This window comes from Bufo gargarizans, chromosome 7 (genome assembly GCF_014858855.1).
Source record: "Bufo gargarizans isolate SCDJY-AF-19 chromosome 7, ASM1485885v1, whole genome shotgun sequence".
Lineage (NCBI taxonomy): Eukaryota > Metazoa > Chordata > Amphibia > Anura > Bufonidae > Bufo > Bufo gargarizans.
In genome coordinates, this window is record NC_058086.1 from 72,820,778 (window position 1) to 72,834,596 (window position 13,819).

At 46.4% G+C, this 13,819-nt stretch overlaps 1 protein-coding gene across 1 annotated transcript; it reads left to right on the forward strand.

Moving 5' to 3' along the window:
• Nucleotides 1-2,676: 2,676 nt before the first annotated feature.
• Nucleotides 2,677-12,699, forward strand: LOC122944167 (protein kinase C delta type-like). The gene is made up of 6 exons (XM_044302398.1): nucleotides 2,677-2,970; nucleotides 10,211-10,464; nucleotides 10,710-10,772; nucleotides 10,919-11,473; nucleotides 11,864-11,907; nucleotides 12,590-12,699. Exons 1-5 carry the CDS (start codon nucleotides 2,677-2,679, stop codon nucleotides 11,886-11,888), a joined length of 1,191 nt encoding a protein of 396 aa, XP_044158333.1. The 3' UTR covers nucleotides 11,889-11,907; nucleotides 12,590-12,699.
• Nucleotides 12,700-13,819: the final 1,120 nt, after the last annotated feature.

Genomic DNA, 13,819 nt, shown 5'->3' on the forward strand with positions numbered 1-13,819 from the left:
ATCTCGTGTCTCGCGAGATGACGCGCTGGCGTGTCGAAGAGGAATGAATCGACCGCAATCCTGCGTTAGGCGGTCCGGAGGCGGTTAAGGATAATAGTGTGCGTCAGCTATGCATGCAGCAGAGCTGTGTGTGTATGTGTGAGCTTTGCTTGCAGGAGTGCTGTGTGTGTATAATGCATTTGTATCAATTATAATGTAATAATCATGGAGAGTTAAAAAAATACAAAAATAATTGGACACTACAGAGCTATGACATGTGACACATGGACTTTGATAGGTATATTTAAAGGGGTTGTCCTACGAAAAATATTCTACAGTTTTTAAACCATTACCTGGATCTGAATACTTTTGTAATTGCTTGTAATTAAATATTTAGTATAGCCACTGAGTTATTCAATAAAATGTACCTGTATAGCGCCACCTGCTGTTTGTTTTCTTATTTCTTTGTCTAACTCACTGAGATGGTCGCACATGCTCAAATGTAATCCTACAACTGCCTCCTGAGCTGTGATAAACAAACACGACCCTATCTGGGAAGGGTTTAGATAAATTACCAAAACTAAAGCCTAATTAGGCTACTTTCACACTTGCGGCAGTGTGATCCGGCGGGCAACTGCCCGCCGGATCCGCCGATTTGGATGTGACTGAAAGCATTTGTGAGACGGATCCGGATGCGGATCCGTCTCACAAATGCATTGCAAGAACGGATCCTTCTCTCCGCTTGTCATGCGGACAGACGGATCCGTCTTGTATTTTTTGTTTCACATTTTTACTGTTCTGCGCATGTGCAGGCCTGAAGGACGGATCCGAGCATGCTACGGTTTTATTTTTTGCCTGATCAGTCAAAACAACAGAACTGAAGACATCCTGATGCATCCTGAACGGATTACTCTCAATTCAGAATGCATGGGGATATACCTGATCAGTTATTTTCCGGTACAGAGCCCCTAGGACGGAACTCTATGCTGGAAAAGAAAAACACTAAGGTGAAAGTACCCTGAGGGTAATAACCTCACTTGTCCCAGATATTATTATTATTATGTATTTTTTTTATCTGGGACAAGTGAGGTTATTAGCCTAATTAGACTTTAGTTTTGCTGAGCTGTGATAGGGAGATCATGGACACGCCCCCTGAGTTGTGATAGGGAGATCATGGACACGCCCCCTGAGCTGTGATAGGGAGAGCATGGACACGCCCCCTGAGCTGCAGCAGAAAAGACACTCCCCTTGTGCTCCCGTAATAGTTAGAAAAATATAGTATGTTAAAAAAGATTTATTACCAGTTTAGACATTAATGACATATCTGCTAAAAATGTCTGATTAATGTGGAACTCACCTCTAGGTATAGATTGAGGGTCTCAGACCTTACTGGTCAGGGGTCCACTGGACGTCCAATTAAGATGGAGAATTAATAAGAGGTGGCTGTGGATGTGTGCCGCTCTCTCTGTCACCTTATTTTGCTTATTACACTAAGCGTAGTGTCAGGCAATGCTAGCGGAGACATTGAACTTGTCAACTTTCTCAGAGTAAACCGCTGCTTCAATTAGTAGAAAGAGTAGAGTGAACACATAGTGTACTGTATGCAGATTGGGTGTTCGGAGCACTAAGGGCGGGGCATATTCCTTGGTGCACCTTTGTTCCTTCCCTCTGGTGACTAAGCCCCTCCCACCATTTCTAATTGACAGGGTCAGGCTTCTGGGAACTGCTCTCGCCTGGTCCTGTAATCTCATCTCTGAAATATTACTGAAGAGGATGATAGGTATTGTATCAGGAGGAAAACCCTCTTTACATGGAGCCGCAGCAGTCAGATGTGAAGACAACATGTCCTCGGTGCAGCGGAGTAAACAGAGAAAGGTGGAGACCAGGGACCCATCAGAGTGGATATAGTAGAGCTGCAAGCCTTATGTGCGCTGCAGAACCTTTGTGTTCCTCTATAATTCCTATTATCACTGCCACTCAGCATAATAATGAATAAGATGAAATTTGCCCAAATAATTTACTGCAAATTAGTTAAACAAGTCACCTATACACCTGACAGTATCTTGTATAGAAACCCTCATTATTCCATAATGGAAAATGTACACCCCCAACAATCACACAAACCATGGTCGGCTACTAAAACTAGGACCAATCCAAAATTAAGCCTTTCTAACATTTCCCACCTCAGAATAAATCGTCATTGTGATGAATCCCTATGCAATCTCCACAGAAGACTCCTTCCCCCAATTCCTCTTGTCCACAATGTCTTCTCCTCCCTGTACACCCAGAATTACCCCAACAAGGCTTTATTATTCCTGACATTAGCAGCAAGTACAATTTATGGTTTATTTCTCCACCTGGTTCCTGTGAATTTCCACACAAGTGCAGAGTTTCTGAAGAACTACGGGCACCACTGCCACCCCAGATATAAAGGTCCCATCCCCTGCCACCATCTCCTAATAATATAGCACTAGAAAGTACTGCCATGAATGTCTCCATTCCTCTAGACACTGGACCACCACTCCTGATGCCAATATCACAGTGTAGATGGCAGAGCAGGTCCATGCACCACTGGCAGGCAGGTGCCACCTGAGGCTTCCATGACCTCTGACCTTATGCACCTGCACACGACCAACTGCCGTTCATTTTCAACTGTCATCGGCAGCGACTGGACTGAACCCGACAGGAGAAGAGAGAATGGCGTCCACTGGACACAGAGAAGACGACGAAGAGAGAGAAGATAAGAAGAGGGAGAAGAACAGCAAGACCTCCAAGGAGATGAAGAGGAAGAAGAGAGAAAAGAAGAGAGAAGATGAGAAGAGAAAGAGAGAAGAGGACAACGAGAGCGGATCCAAGGAGATGAAGAAGAGGAGAGGAGAGAAGGCCAGAGTATTGGAGGATGAGGAGCCAAGAGCCGGCAGCAGCAGCCAGGACCCTGGAGCACCCAGCCCCTACCCCAAATTAGACATCACTCGCTTCACCATCCATCAGGTGCTGGGTAGGGGTGGCTTTGGTGTAGTAATGTCACGAGGGTGTCAAGAGCCACGCCTGACTCCGTTGTACCCGGGGTCAGGAGGTCGCAGCGGTTGGCTGCACGCTCTATGTCAGATAGGGAAGTTTCCTTATTGTAGCTTTCTGGGTTTGCTTTACAAACCCTTTTGGCTCACTCAGGGATCCGTAGCTCCTTCTCTCAGCTGTTCCTTGTCCAGCACTCCCAATCCTCCTTATATTCCCCTCTCACACTTCTCTGGTTGCCAGATATAGAGCTTCCTGCCTGGACATCTATTCTGACCCACTGGAGCTGTGTTGCTGCGTTCTCTGAGTGTTGCCTTAGAACGCTACCCTCCGGATCCCTGTTGGACCTTTGTGGACAATTGTTGCCGTCCACCTGGGTGTTTGTGTTTGTCTGTGTTTGTCTGTCCTCTCCCTGGTGTTTCCCTCTTAGTGCAGTGGTGAGGACTAGCGATCCCACCGGCCCGTTCATTATCTAGGGCTCATTTCAGGGAAAGCCAGGGTTTAGGCACGTGATCGCCGCACGGGTGAGGAACCCGTCTAGGGACGTCAGGGCAGTCAGGTGCCAGCTGCAAGGTGAGTTAGGGGTCACCACCTTTCCCTCTCCCTTGGGCAGGGCTTTCCCTGTTTTCCTCCCTGTGCGTGTTGCCGGTCATTACATTATATCTGGCCCTTATTTTTGTGTAGGTAAAAAAATAAAAATAAATTTTTTACCTACTTAGAATCCAGTATGGATCCAATTGCTGCTCTGTCCGAACAATTTCATGGCCTGTCTTTGGAGGTGGCAGGATTGAAGGAGTCGGTCCTCCAGCAACAGCAGCAATTACAACAGACCGCAAGCCCAGCGGTTGCTACTGGTAACCAGGTTGTTGCGGAACCCAAGGTCCCTCTCCCTGACAGATTTTCTGGGGGAAGGGACAAGTTTTTGACTTTTCGTGAGGCCTGTAAACTATACTTTAAACTGCGTCCTTACTCCTCTGGTAATGAAGAACAGCGGGTGGGTGTTGTTATTTCCCTGCTGCAGGGGGACCCGTAGTCCTGGGCGTTCTCTTTACCTACTGATTCCCAGGCTCTTCGGTCAGTGGATGAGTTTTTCGGGGCCTTGGGTCTCATATATGACGACCCTGACCGAGTCGCACTGGCTGAATCAAAATTACGGAGACTCCTACAAGGAGAGCGGCCAGTAGAGGAGTATTGCTCTGACTTCCGTAGGTGGGCTACGGATACCCAATGGAACGACCCGGCTCTCAGGAGTCAGTTCTACTCTGGGTTATCCGAAAGGGTTAAGGATGCGCTTGCATTGTATGAGACCCCCTTTTCCCTTGATGCAGTTATGTCCCTTTCTATCCGTATAGATAGACGCCTTAGGGACAGGTTGAAAAAACCGGAGCCATTGGTAACCCCTCCCAAGCAGCAGTTAGTCTGTACGGACTTAGACGAGCCTATGCAGCTAGGAGGAGCTACTCGTCAGGTCCGTCCTCCTGAGGTTCGCCGTAGGCGTGGGGTTTGTTTTTTTTGTGGGGAGAGGGGTCATTTCATTAATGTCTGTCCTTCTTTCCTCAGAAACAAAAAACCGTCAGAAAACTACTAACCCCAGGCTGTGTGGAGGATGTCAGCCGGGGGGGTATACGTTTCCTCCATACGTACATCGCAATTTGTGTTGCCAGCGGTTATTGTTTTTGGTGATAAGACAGAGACTATTTCTTTCTTTCTAGACAGTGGAGCAGGGGTAAATTTGATAGATGCCCATTTTGCCCGCACTATGGGTTTGTCTCTCTGTACACTACAGAGACCTATTCCCATATTTGCTATTGATTCTGCTCCTCTGTCTCAGAGAAATCTCACCCACATGGTTCATAATTTACACCTTCGGGTAGGGGATCACCATAACGAGATGCTCTCATGTTTTGTTCTGGAGGGGCTTCCCGCTCCGGTAGTGCTGGGTCTTCCCTGGTTGGTAGCGCACAATCCAGTGGTGGATTGGCAGGCCAGGGAGATATTGGAGTGGAGTGAGCCGTGCAGAGAAAATTGCTTAAATAGCAATTGCTTAGTCGCCTCCATAGCTACCCTACCTACATTTGTTTCGGACTTTGAGGACGTTTTTTCTGAAAAGGGTTGTCAGAAGTTACCACCTCATCGTCCTTATGATTGCCCGGTTAACCTTATTCCCGGCGCAAAATTACCCAAGACCAGGTTATATAATCTTTCAGGTCCAGAGAGACAAGCCATGAAGGATTATATCTCCGAGAGTTTGGCTAAGGGACACATCAGACCCTCTTCTTCACCCGTGGCTGCAGGGTTTTTCTTCGTTAAAAAGAAAGATGGGGGCCTGCGTCCTTGCCTAGATTTTCGTGAATTAAATCGGATAACCATCCGAGACCCATACCCTCTTCCTCTCATTCCTGACCTGTTTAACCAGATTGCGGGTGCTAGGTGGTTCTCCAAACTCGATCTTAGGGGGGCCTACAATCTGATTCGTATTAAAGAGGGGGATGAGTGGAAAACAGCTTTTAACACCCCTGAGGGGCATTATGAAAATCTAGTTATGCCTTTCGGCCTGACCAATGCTCCTGCCGTCTTTCAACATTTCGTTAATGACATTTTTAGTCATCTAATCGGCAAGTTTGTGGTAATATACCTAGATGATATCTTAATTTATTCGTCTGATCTGAGAACACATGAGGAGCATGTCAGACAAGTACTACAGGTCCTACGGACCAATGAATTATATGCTAAAATTGAAAAATGTGTTTTTGCCGTTCAGGAGATACAATTCCTAGGTTATTATTTATCTGCGTCAGGTTTCCGTATGGATCCTAGGAAGGTCCAGGCAATTTTGGATTGGGATCTTCCTGAGAACCTCAAAGCACTACAACGGTTCTTGGGCTTCGCGAATTTCTATAGGAAATTCATTAAAAATTATTCGGTGATCGTAAAACCCCTTACTGACATGACTAGGAAGGGGACTGATTTTTCTAAATGGTCTGACGCCGCTAAAGTTGCTTTTTCCTCTCTAAAAGAGAGGTTTACCTCAGCACCTGTACTAGTCCAACCTGATGTCTCTCAGCCTTTTATTGTTGAAGTCGATGCATCAGAGGTGGGAGTGGGGGCTGTACTGTCTCAGGGTCCGTCTCCTGGCAAATGGCGTCCTTGTGCTTTCTTTTCTAAAAAACTATCTGCAGCAGAACAGAACTACGATATTGGCAATAGGGAACTGTTAGCTATTAAACTTGCGTTTGAGGAGTGGCGTCACTTTTTAGAGGGGGCAGTCCACCCCGTCACTGTGTTTACGGACCACAAAAATCTGCTGTACCTCGAATCAGCTAAGCGTCTCACCCCTAGACAGGCTAGGTGGTCGCTATTTTTTGCCAGGTTTAACTTTGTGATTACCTATCGTCCTGGGGTAAAGAATACCAAGGCTGATGCACTATCTCGTTGTTTCCCTGGAGGGGGTAATGTGAGTGATCCGGTACCCATTCTACAAAGAGGAGTGGTTGTCTCTGCGGTACACTCTGCTTTGGAGGGGAAGGTGTTAGAGGCCCAGGGGGACGCCCCGGTCTCTTGCCCCTCAGAGAAATTGTTTGTACCGTTGAACCTACGTCTCGAATTATTAAAGGAACATCATAATTCGGCACTTGCTGGGCACCCGGGTAGTAAAGCAACCTTAGAGCTATTGTCTCGTCGTTTTTGGTGGCCAAGGTTGCGTCAGGATGTATTGGATTTTGTGTCTTCTTGTTCTACCTGTGCGCGCGCAAAAGTTTCACATACACGTCCTGCAGGGTCTCTATTACCACTCGTCATTCCCAATAGACCATGGACACATCTGTCTATGGATTTTATCACTGACTTACCTTTGTCTGCGGGTAAAACAGTTATTTTGGTAGTAGTGGACAGGTTTAGCAAAATGGCACACTTCATTGCGTTACCCGCACTACCTAATGCTAAAACTCTTGCACAGGTATTCGTCAGTGAGATCGTGAAGCTTCACGGGGTCCCCTCCGATGTTGTTTCGGATCGGGGAACCCAGTTTATTTCTAAATTTTGGAAAGCTTTTTGTTCCCGTTTGGGGGTTCACTTGTCCTTTTCCTCAGCTTTCCATCCTCAGTCGAATGGACAGACTGAGCGTACCAACCAAAACCTGGAGACATATCTAAGATGTTTTGTGTCTGAAAACCAAGAGTTGTGGTCGTCATATTTACCGTTAGCTGAGTTTGCCATAAATAATCGCCATCAGGAATCCACTGGCAAGTCACCATTTCTTGGTGCATATGGTTTTCATCCCCAATTCTGTACTTTCAAAGAGGGGGGGTCTTCTGGGGTTCCCGAAGAGGAACGGTTTTCGTCATCTCTTTCATCGGTATGGCAGAAGGTGCAAGCTAACTTGAAAAATATGGGAGGTAAATACAAATGCATGGCTGATAAGAGACGGTCGCCAGGTCCGGACCTAGGAGTGAATGTCTATGTGTGGTTGTCTACTAGGAATATGAAGTTGAAGGTTCCCTCTTGGAAACTGGGTCCTAGGTTTATTGGTCCTTACAAAATTGTAGCCATCATCAACCCCGTGGCTTTTCGCCTGGAGTTACCTCAGACTTTTAAAATCCATAATGTCTTTCATAAGTCGTTACTCAAAAAATATGTTCCACCTCTAGAACCGTCACCGCTGCCACCCCCTCCTGTTGTCGTGGATGGTAGTTTGGAATTTCAGATATCCAAAATTATTGATTCTCGTCGGGTCCGCCGCTCTCTCCAATATCTGGTGCACTGGAGAGGTTACGGTCCCGAGGAAAGAATGTGGGTTCCTGCGTCTGAGGTAAACGCCGACAGGCTGGTTCAGATTTTTCATGCCTCTCATCCTGAGAGACCTGGTCCTGAGTGTCCGGAGGCCCCTCGTAGAGAGGAGGGTACTGTCACGAGGGTGTCAAGAGCCACGCCTGACTCCGTTGTACCCGGGGTCAGGAGGTCGCAGCGGTTGGCTGCACGCTCTATGTCAGATAGGGAAGTTTCCTTATTGTAGCTTTCTGGGTTTGCTTTACAAACCCTTTTGGCTCACTCAGGGATCCGTAGCTCCTTCTCTCAGCTGTTCCTTGTCCAGCACTCCCAATCCTCCTTATATTCCCCTCTCACCCTTCTCTGGTTGCCAGATATAGAGCTTCCTGCCTGGACATCTATTCTGACCCACTGGAGCTGTGTTGCTGCGTTCTCTGAGTGTTGCCTTAGAACGCTACCCTCCGGATCCCTGTTGGACCTTTGTGGACAATTGTTGCCGTCCACCTGGGTGTTTGTGTTTGTCTGTCCTCTCCCTGGTGTTTCCCTCTTAGTGCAGTGGTGAGGACTAGCGATCCCACCGGCCCGTTCATTATCTAGGGCTCATTTCAGGGAAAGCCAGGGTTTAGGCACGTGATCGCCGCACGGGTGAGGAACCCGTCTAGGGACGTCAGGGCAGTCAGGTGCCAGCTGCAAGGTGAGTTAGGGGTCACCACCTTTCCCTCTCCCTTGGGCAGGGCTTTCCCTGTTTTCCTCCCTGTGCGTGTTGCCGGTCATTACAAGTAAGTTTTATTACTTCTCATTTCCTGCTATAGAGACAGAGATCCTAATTCTACATGATTTCCATCTCCTGTGCAGCTAGATGCAGTCTATTGTCTTCTGTTATCAGCCATTTCAGACTCCTAAGAGGCTAACTGTACATTTCTACATGGAACCTTCCCAAGAACAGACACCACAATATGTCCGCTCACTCATTTCCTGCACAGATGAAAAGCATAGGGATCATTCACTGTGTGACCGACTATTAGGGAATTGCAGGGTCTCCTAGTACAATATAAGGGCCGTGGTCTGGAAGGGGTCGCCCTTGTCAGGGTGGGAGCTCCATGGTTCAGATACTTAGGGCAGGATATCCAGTGCAGAGAGTAAAGCCTGTATTACACTGACCGATATTTACAGGAACGCTCGTTACCAATCATCTTGCAGTGTAATAATACAAGCGGCCTCCTTGCTTCACGTCACGGTAACCACGCCCCCTTCCCTGCCCCATCGCTGTGATTGACAGCGCTTATGCACCACAGTTCGGCTGGCTTTGCTGTCACTCTCAGCGAAGAGGCAGGGAAGGGGGCGTGGTTACCATGACTACAAGCAAGGAGGCCGCTGCCCCCGTGACTTCAAGCGTGACTACAGAAGCGCGCCGGCAGGGGATGAAAGGGCGTTTTTACAGCTTTTGCAGTCTTAACAGGGTAAGGATACCCCCAATGTTTGGTGCAGTGAGGGTCTTCCATAAGACCCTTTCATTCTGTGTGTTCCAAAACTGAACAGGCGTTCTTACTGAAGGGCCTGCTATATGGAGATACATGATCTTATAGTTTGGTTCCTATCACATCATAGTCCTTTTAATCACTGGTAATGGGGATTAATGCTCAATGTTCTGTTTTCACCTCTTATGTGGTTATTGTGAAGATATTTCTTAAACAAATTGGATTAAATGGGAAAATGTAGATAATAATGGTTCCCCCTTGTACCTCTCTTGATGTGGTGTAACAGTAGGGTCCCATGACTGGTGACCCATATCTGTATGGACCTTATCAGGATTATATTTTGTGATCCTTACTTTTGTGCAGCTGTAGGGTCTGGATGTTACCTGACTGACGACCACTTCCCTCATCCCTCTTTCTTAGGCTACTTTCACACTAGTGTTTTAGCTTTCTGTTTCTGAGATCCGTCATGGGCTCTCAGAAGCGGTACAAAAACGGATCAGTTTTGCCCTAATGTATTCTGAATGGAAAAGGATCCGCTCAGAATGCATCAGATTGCCTCCATTCAGTCACCATTCTGCTCTGGAGACGGACACCAAAACACTGCCTTCAGCGTTTTTCTGTCCGCCATGTGGTGCGGAGCAAGACGGATCCGTCCTGACACACAATGTAAGTCAATGGGGACGGATCCGTTTTCTCTGACACAATAGAAAACAAATCCGTCCCCCATTGACTTTCAATGGTGTTCATGATGGATCTGTCATGGCTATAGAAGACATAATACAACCGGATCCGTTAATGACAGATGCATGAGGTTTTATTATTGTAACGGAAGCGTTTTTGCAGGTCCCTGACAGATCCGCAAAAAACACTAATGTGAAAGTAGCTTTAGCTGAAAAGCCAGAAACCCCTGGAGATCAATCACCCAATAAATGTAGAAGAATTCCCCTGTGACCACCTCCATTTGTCCTCTTCAGGTGGTCCTGGCATCAGTCCCCCGCCGGAACACCTACACGGCCATTAAGATTATCAACAAAAGAGGGGACAATGCAGCAATTTTAATGAGAGAGCGGCGGATACTCATGGTGGCCCGAGACTGCCCGTTCCTGTGCCACCTCTATGCCGCACATCAGACACAGGAGCGAGCCTATTTGGTCACCGAGTATCTGTCCGGCGGCAGCCTGGAGGATTTAATCGATCTGTGCGGCTACTTGAACATCAACAACGTAAGGTGAGTAAATGACCGATCAGGAGACAGAGAGGAAAATACTGAAAAGAAAGTGACTGAAAGGGTGGAAAATAAAAGGAGACATGACAGGTCAGACTGAGACGAAGGCAGAGAATGGAGGGAAAACAGGCTGTCATAAACAGCGCCTCTGCTCTGCTGGTGGTGACAGATAATATGGTAGTAACATAATGTTAGGGAATTGCTTGAGAAGGATTGTCATTGACACTACACCCTGTCCTCTCCATCAGATTCTACACAGCAGAGATTGTGTGCGGCCTCCAGTTCCTCCATGGACACAACATCGTCCACCGGTAAGAAGTACTTCCCCACATCTCCCTATAATGGTGGAAGTAATGCACCCAGCTTTCCTAGAGTCCTGATGTCCCATGTATTCTGTGTCAGTGCCTCACTGGACAGATTCACCATTCTCTTTTCTTTATGTGTCACCTTATTTCAGAGACATAAAGCCAGATAACATCATGCTGGACAAGGATGGACACATCCGCATCATTGACCTGGGTCTGGCCCAAGATGGCGTCACCTCATCCAGTAAGACCAGTGGAGTGACGGGCACAGATGTGTATATGGCCCCTGAGGTGATTGCCGGATTGAAGTATGATGCAGCAGTTGACTGGTGGAGCCTGGGTATTGTAGTGTCCAGGATGTCATCAGGATGCTCCCCATTTTACTATGGCTCCATCAGTGACGAGGTGTACAAATCCATCACCACAGCCAAGGCAGACATCCCTTCTTGGCTGGACACTGATGTACAACATCTTTTGAAAAAACTGCTGCGTAAAAACCCAGAGAGGCGGCTGGGTGTGTATAACAACATCAGAGACCATCCATTCTTTAACACCATTGTCTGGGAGGACCTGGAGGAGAGGAGAGCACAGCCGCCATGTGTACCATTCAGGGCAGCTCTGGAGAACAAACATCTGCAGTGGCCGGAGGATACCACACCCCTTCACCCCGTGGCCGGATTCTCCTACATGTCACCAAGCTTGGCCCGGTAAGATCCCCCTCCTCTACTGATGATGTTTTCAGTCTCACCTCTGTGGTCATCATCATTGTTCCTCTGGACCTGGTATCAAGCAGAACATAAGGTCCTATAATAGTTCTGCTCCATGTCAACTACACTAATGACATAGTGGAGACGTTACTCGTTAATATGTTACTCCCTGTACTGGCATATATATATATATATATTTATATATATATATATATATATATATAACAGAGGTAACGTTGTAGTAATCCAGCTGGTGGAAGACCAGGTCCAGACCAGTATTAGTGCTTCCATGTAATGATGGTGATTCCTCTGCTGTCCTCTTCTAGTCCATCCTGTATGACATTTACTCTAATTGCTTTTGACAATCACTGTGTCTCTGCTTCTTCTTAGGATGGTGAAAAGGTCCAAACTGTGAGGGGATCCACAACCATCTGGTGAGCTCCTCCTGCACATATCTGTACATACCTATATACACACGACACCTACCAGTATAGCCATGCATTTCACATACCTTGGAGAGGTTATAAAGAACAGTTCTTCAAAAATAATATTAGTCTCCGAGTCATCCTCTCCTGAGTTATAGCTGTTTTTAGAAAATCTGCTGGACATTTGCAAAAGTCCTAGTATGGACTCATACTAAGAGCTCATTCAGGCGGCGATAGTGTTTTGCAGGCCCCATATTGCAGATCTGCAAAACCCAGATACTGGCTTTGGGAGTTCCGCAGTTTGCGATCCGCACATGGCCGGCACTATCATAGAAATTACTATTCTTGTCCGTGATTGCAGACAAGAATAGAATTTGCTCAATCTTTTTTTTCTGCGGGGCTGCGGAACGGAACTACGGATGCTGAGAGCACACGGTATGCTGTCCATATCTTTTGTGGCCCTATTGAAATGAATGGGTCCACACCCGTTCATCAAAATTGCGGAACGGATGTGGACCCATTCACACAGTCGTTTGAATGATCCCTAAAGCTGTATTTTGGGAGATCTGCAGAATTTTACATTTTAATATATCAGGTAGAAATCTGATCAGGATAAGTCATCATGTTACTGTAGGTCACTTGTCTACATCCACAATAGGTAAAACTAACAGCGCTCTGTTATGTCTTGCAGGATCGGCCCGCGCCTCCTGCCCAGAGCTTTGTGCCTCCTGCCCCACGTCTCTGCTGCTGTAGAAGACCTCGGCTTGCCTACAACATCCTCTCTCTACCATCTTTATGCTGCTCATTTTCCATCATGTTGTTGCCCTGGACCTTGACTCGGCATCCTCCAATATCTCGCCGGCATCAGACATCACCACCTCCTCCTGAAGACCCTCTACACCCCAGGAGCGGCCTGTGCTTCATCCCATCTGGCATCCGGTGAGTTCAGGAGAAATAGCCGCATATTGTACCCTGGGGCAGATAGCAGAGATCTTACCAGAGCGGCTGTTATCCCTGAACTCACGACTTCTAATAACATCTATGTACAGTCCTGGTAAGTAATGCCTCATTCACATGTCAATGTTTTGGTCAGTGATTTCCATCAGTGATTGTGAGCCAAAACCAGGCGTGAAGCCTCCACAGACATAAGGTATAAGGGAAAGATCTGCACCTGTTCTGTGTTTAGAGTCGCACCTGGTTTTGGCTCAAAATCACTGATGGAAATCACTGACCGAACACTGACATGTGAGAATGAGGCTTAACATGCATCACACACATCACACTACACACATATAGATAGATATAAGTATAGAGACATAGATATAAGTATAGAGACATAGATATAAGTATAGAGACATAGATATAAGTATAGACATAGATACACATATAGACACACTGACATACAGACACATAGGACTAATAGATATAGATATCGGCTCCGATCCTGGGACTTGTTCTGATCGCCATATTTGGGGTCGGGAAGGAATTTTTCCCCCTTGAGGACAATTGGCTCATTCCTCAAGGAGGTTTTCGCCTTCCTCAGGATCATCTCAGCCTTAAATAGGTTTAGTATTATAGATCTTCACTACACGTAATTAGCCTAATTTAAAAATAAAAAAATATATCAAATAAAATAGGTATATTAGATTAGTAAAACATAAATTAAAAACAAATTTGTTTTTATACTAGGCAGGTTAGGTAGTGACTTTTGATCCTGGGACTTGTTCTGATCGCCATATTTGGGGTCGGGAAGGAATTTTTCCCCCTTAAAAAGAGGATAATTGGCTCATTCCTCAAGGGGGTTTTCGCCTTCCTCTGGATCAACAGTCTACACATAGGTTTAGTTTCATACATTTTCCATTTCACACATAAGTTTATAGTAAAAATATATATTTTAAATAGACATAAAAATTGATTTAAA

Bases quoted from the DNA above. Each gene is read 5' to 3' on its own strand.
- LOC122944167 (XM_044302398.1), top strand. From the start codon at position 2,677: ATGGCGTCCACTGGACACAGAGAAGACGACGAAGAGAGAGAAGATAAG. The intron at 10,773-10,918 runs GTAAGAAGTACT...ACCTTATTTCAG, and splicing joins GGACACAACATCGTCCACCG to AGACATAAAGCCAGATAACA. The intron at 11,474-11,863 runs GTAAGATCCCCC...GCTTCTTCTTAG, and splicing joins ATGTCACCAAGCTTGGCCCG to GATGGTGAAAAGGTCCAAAC.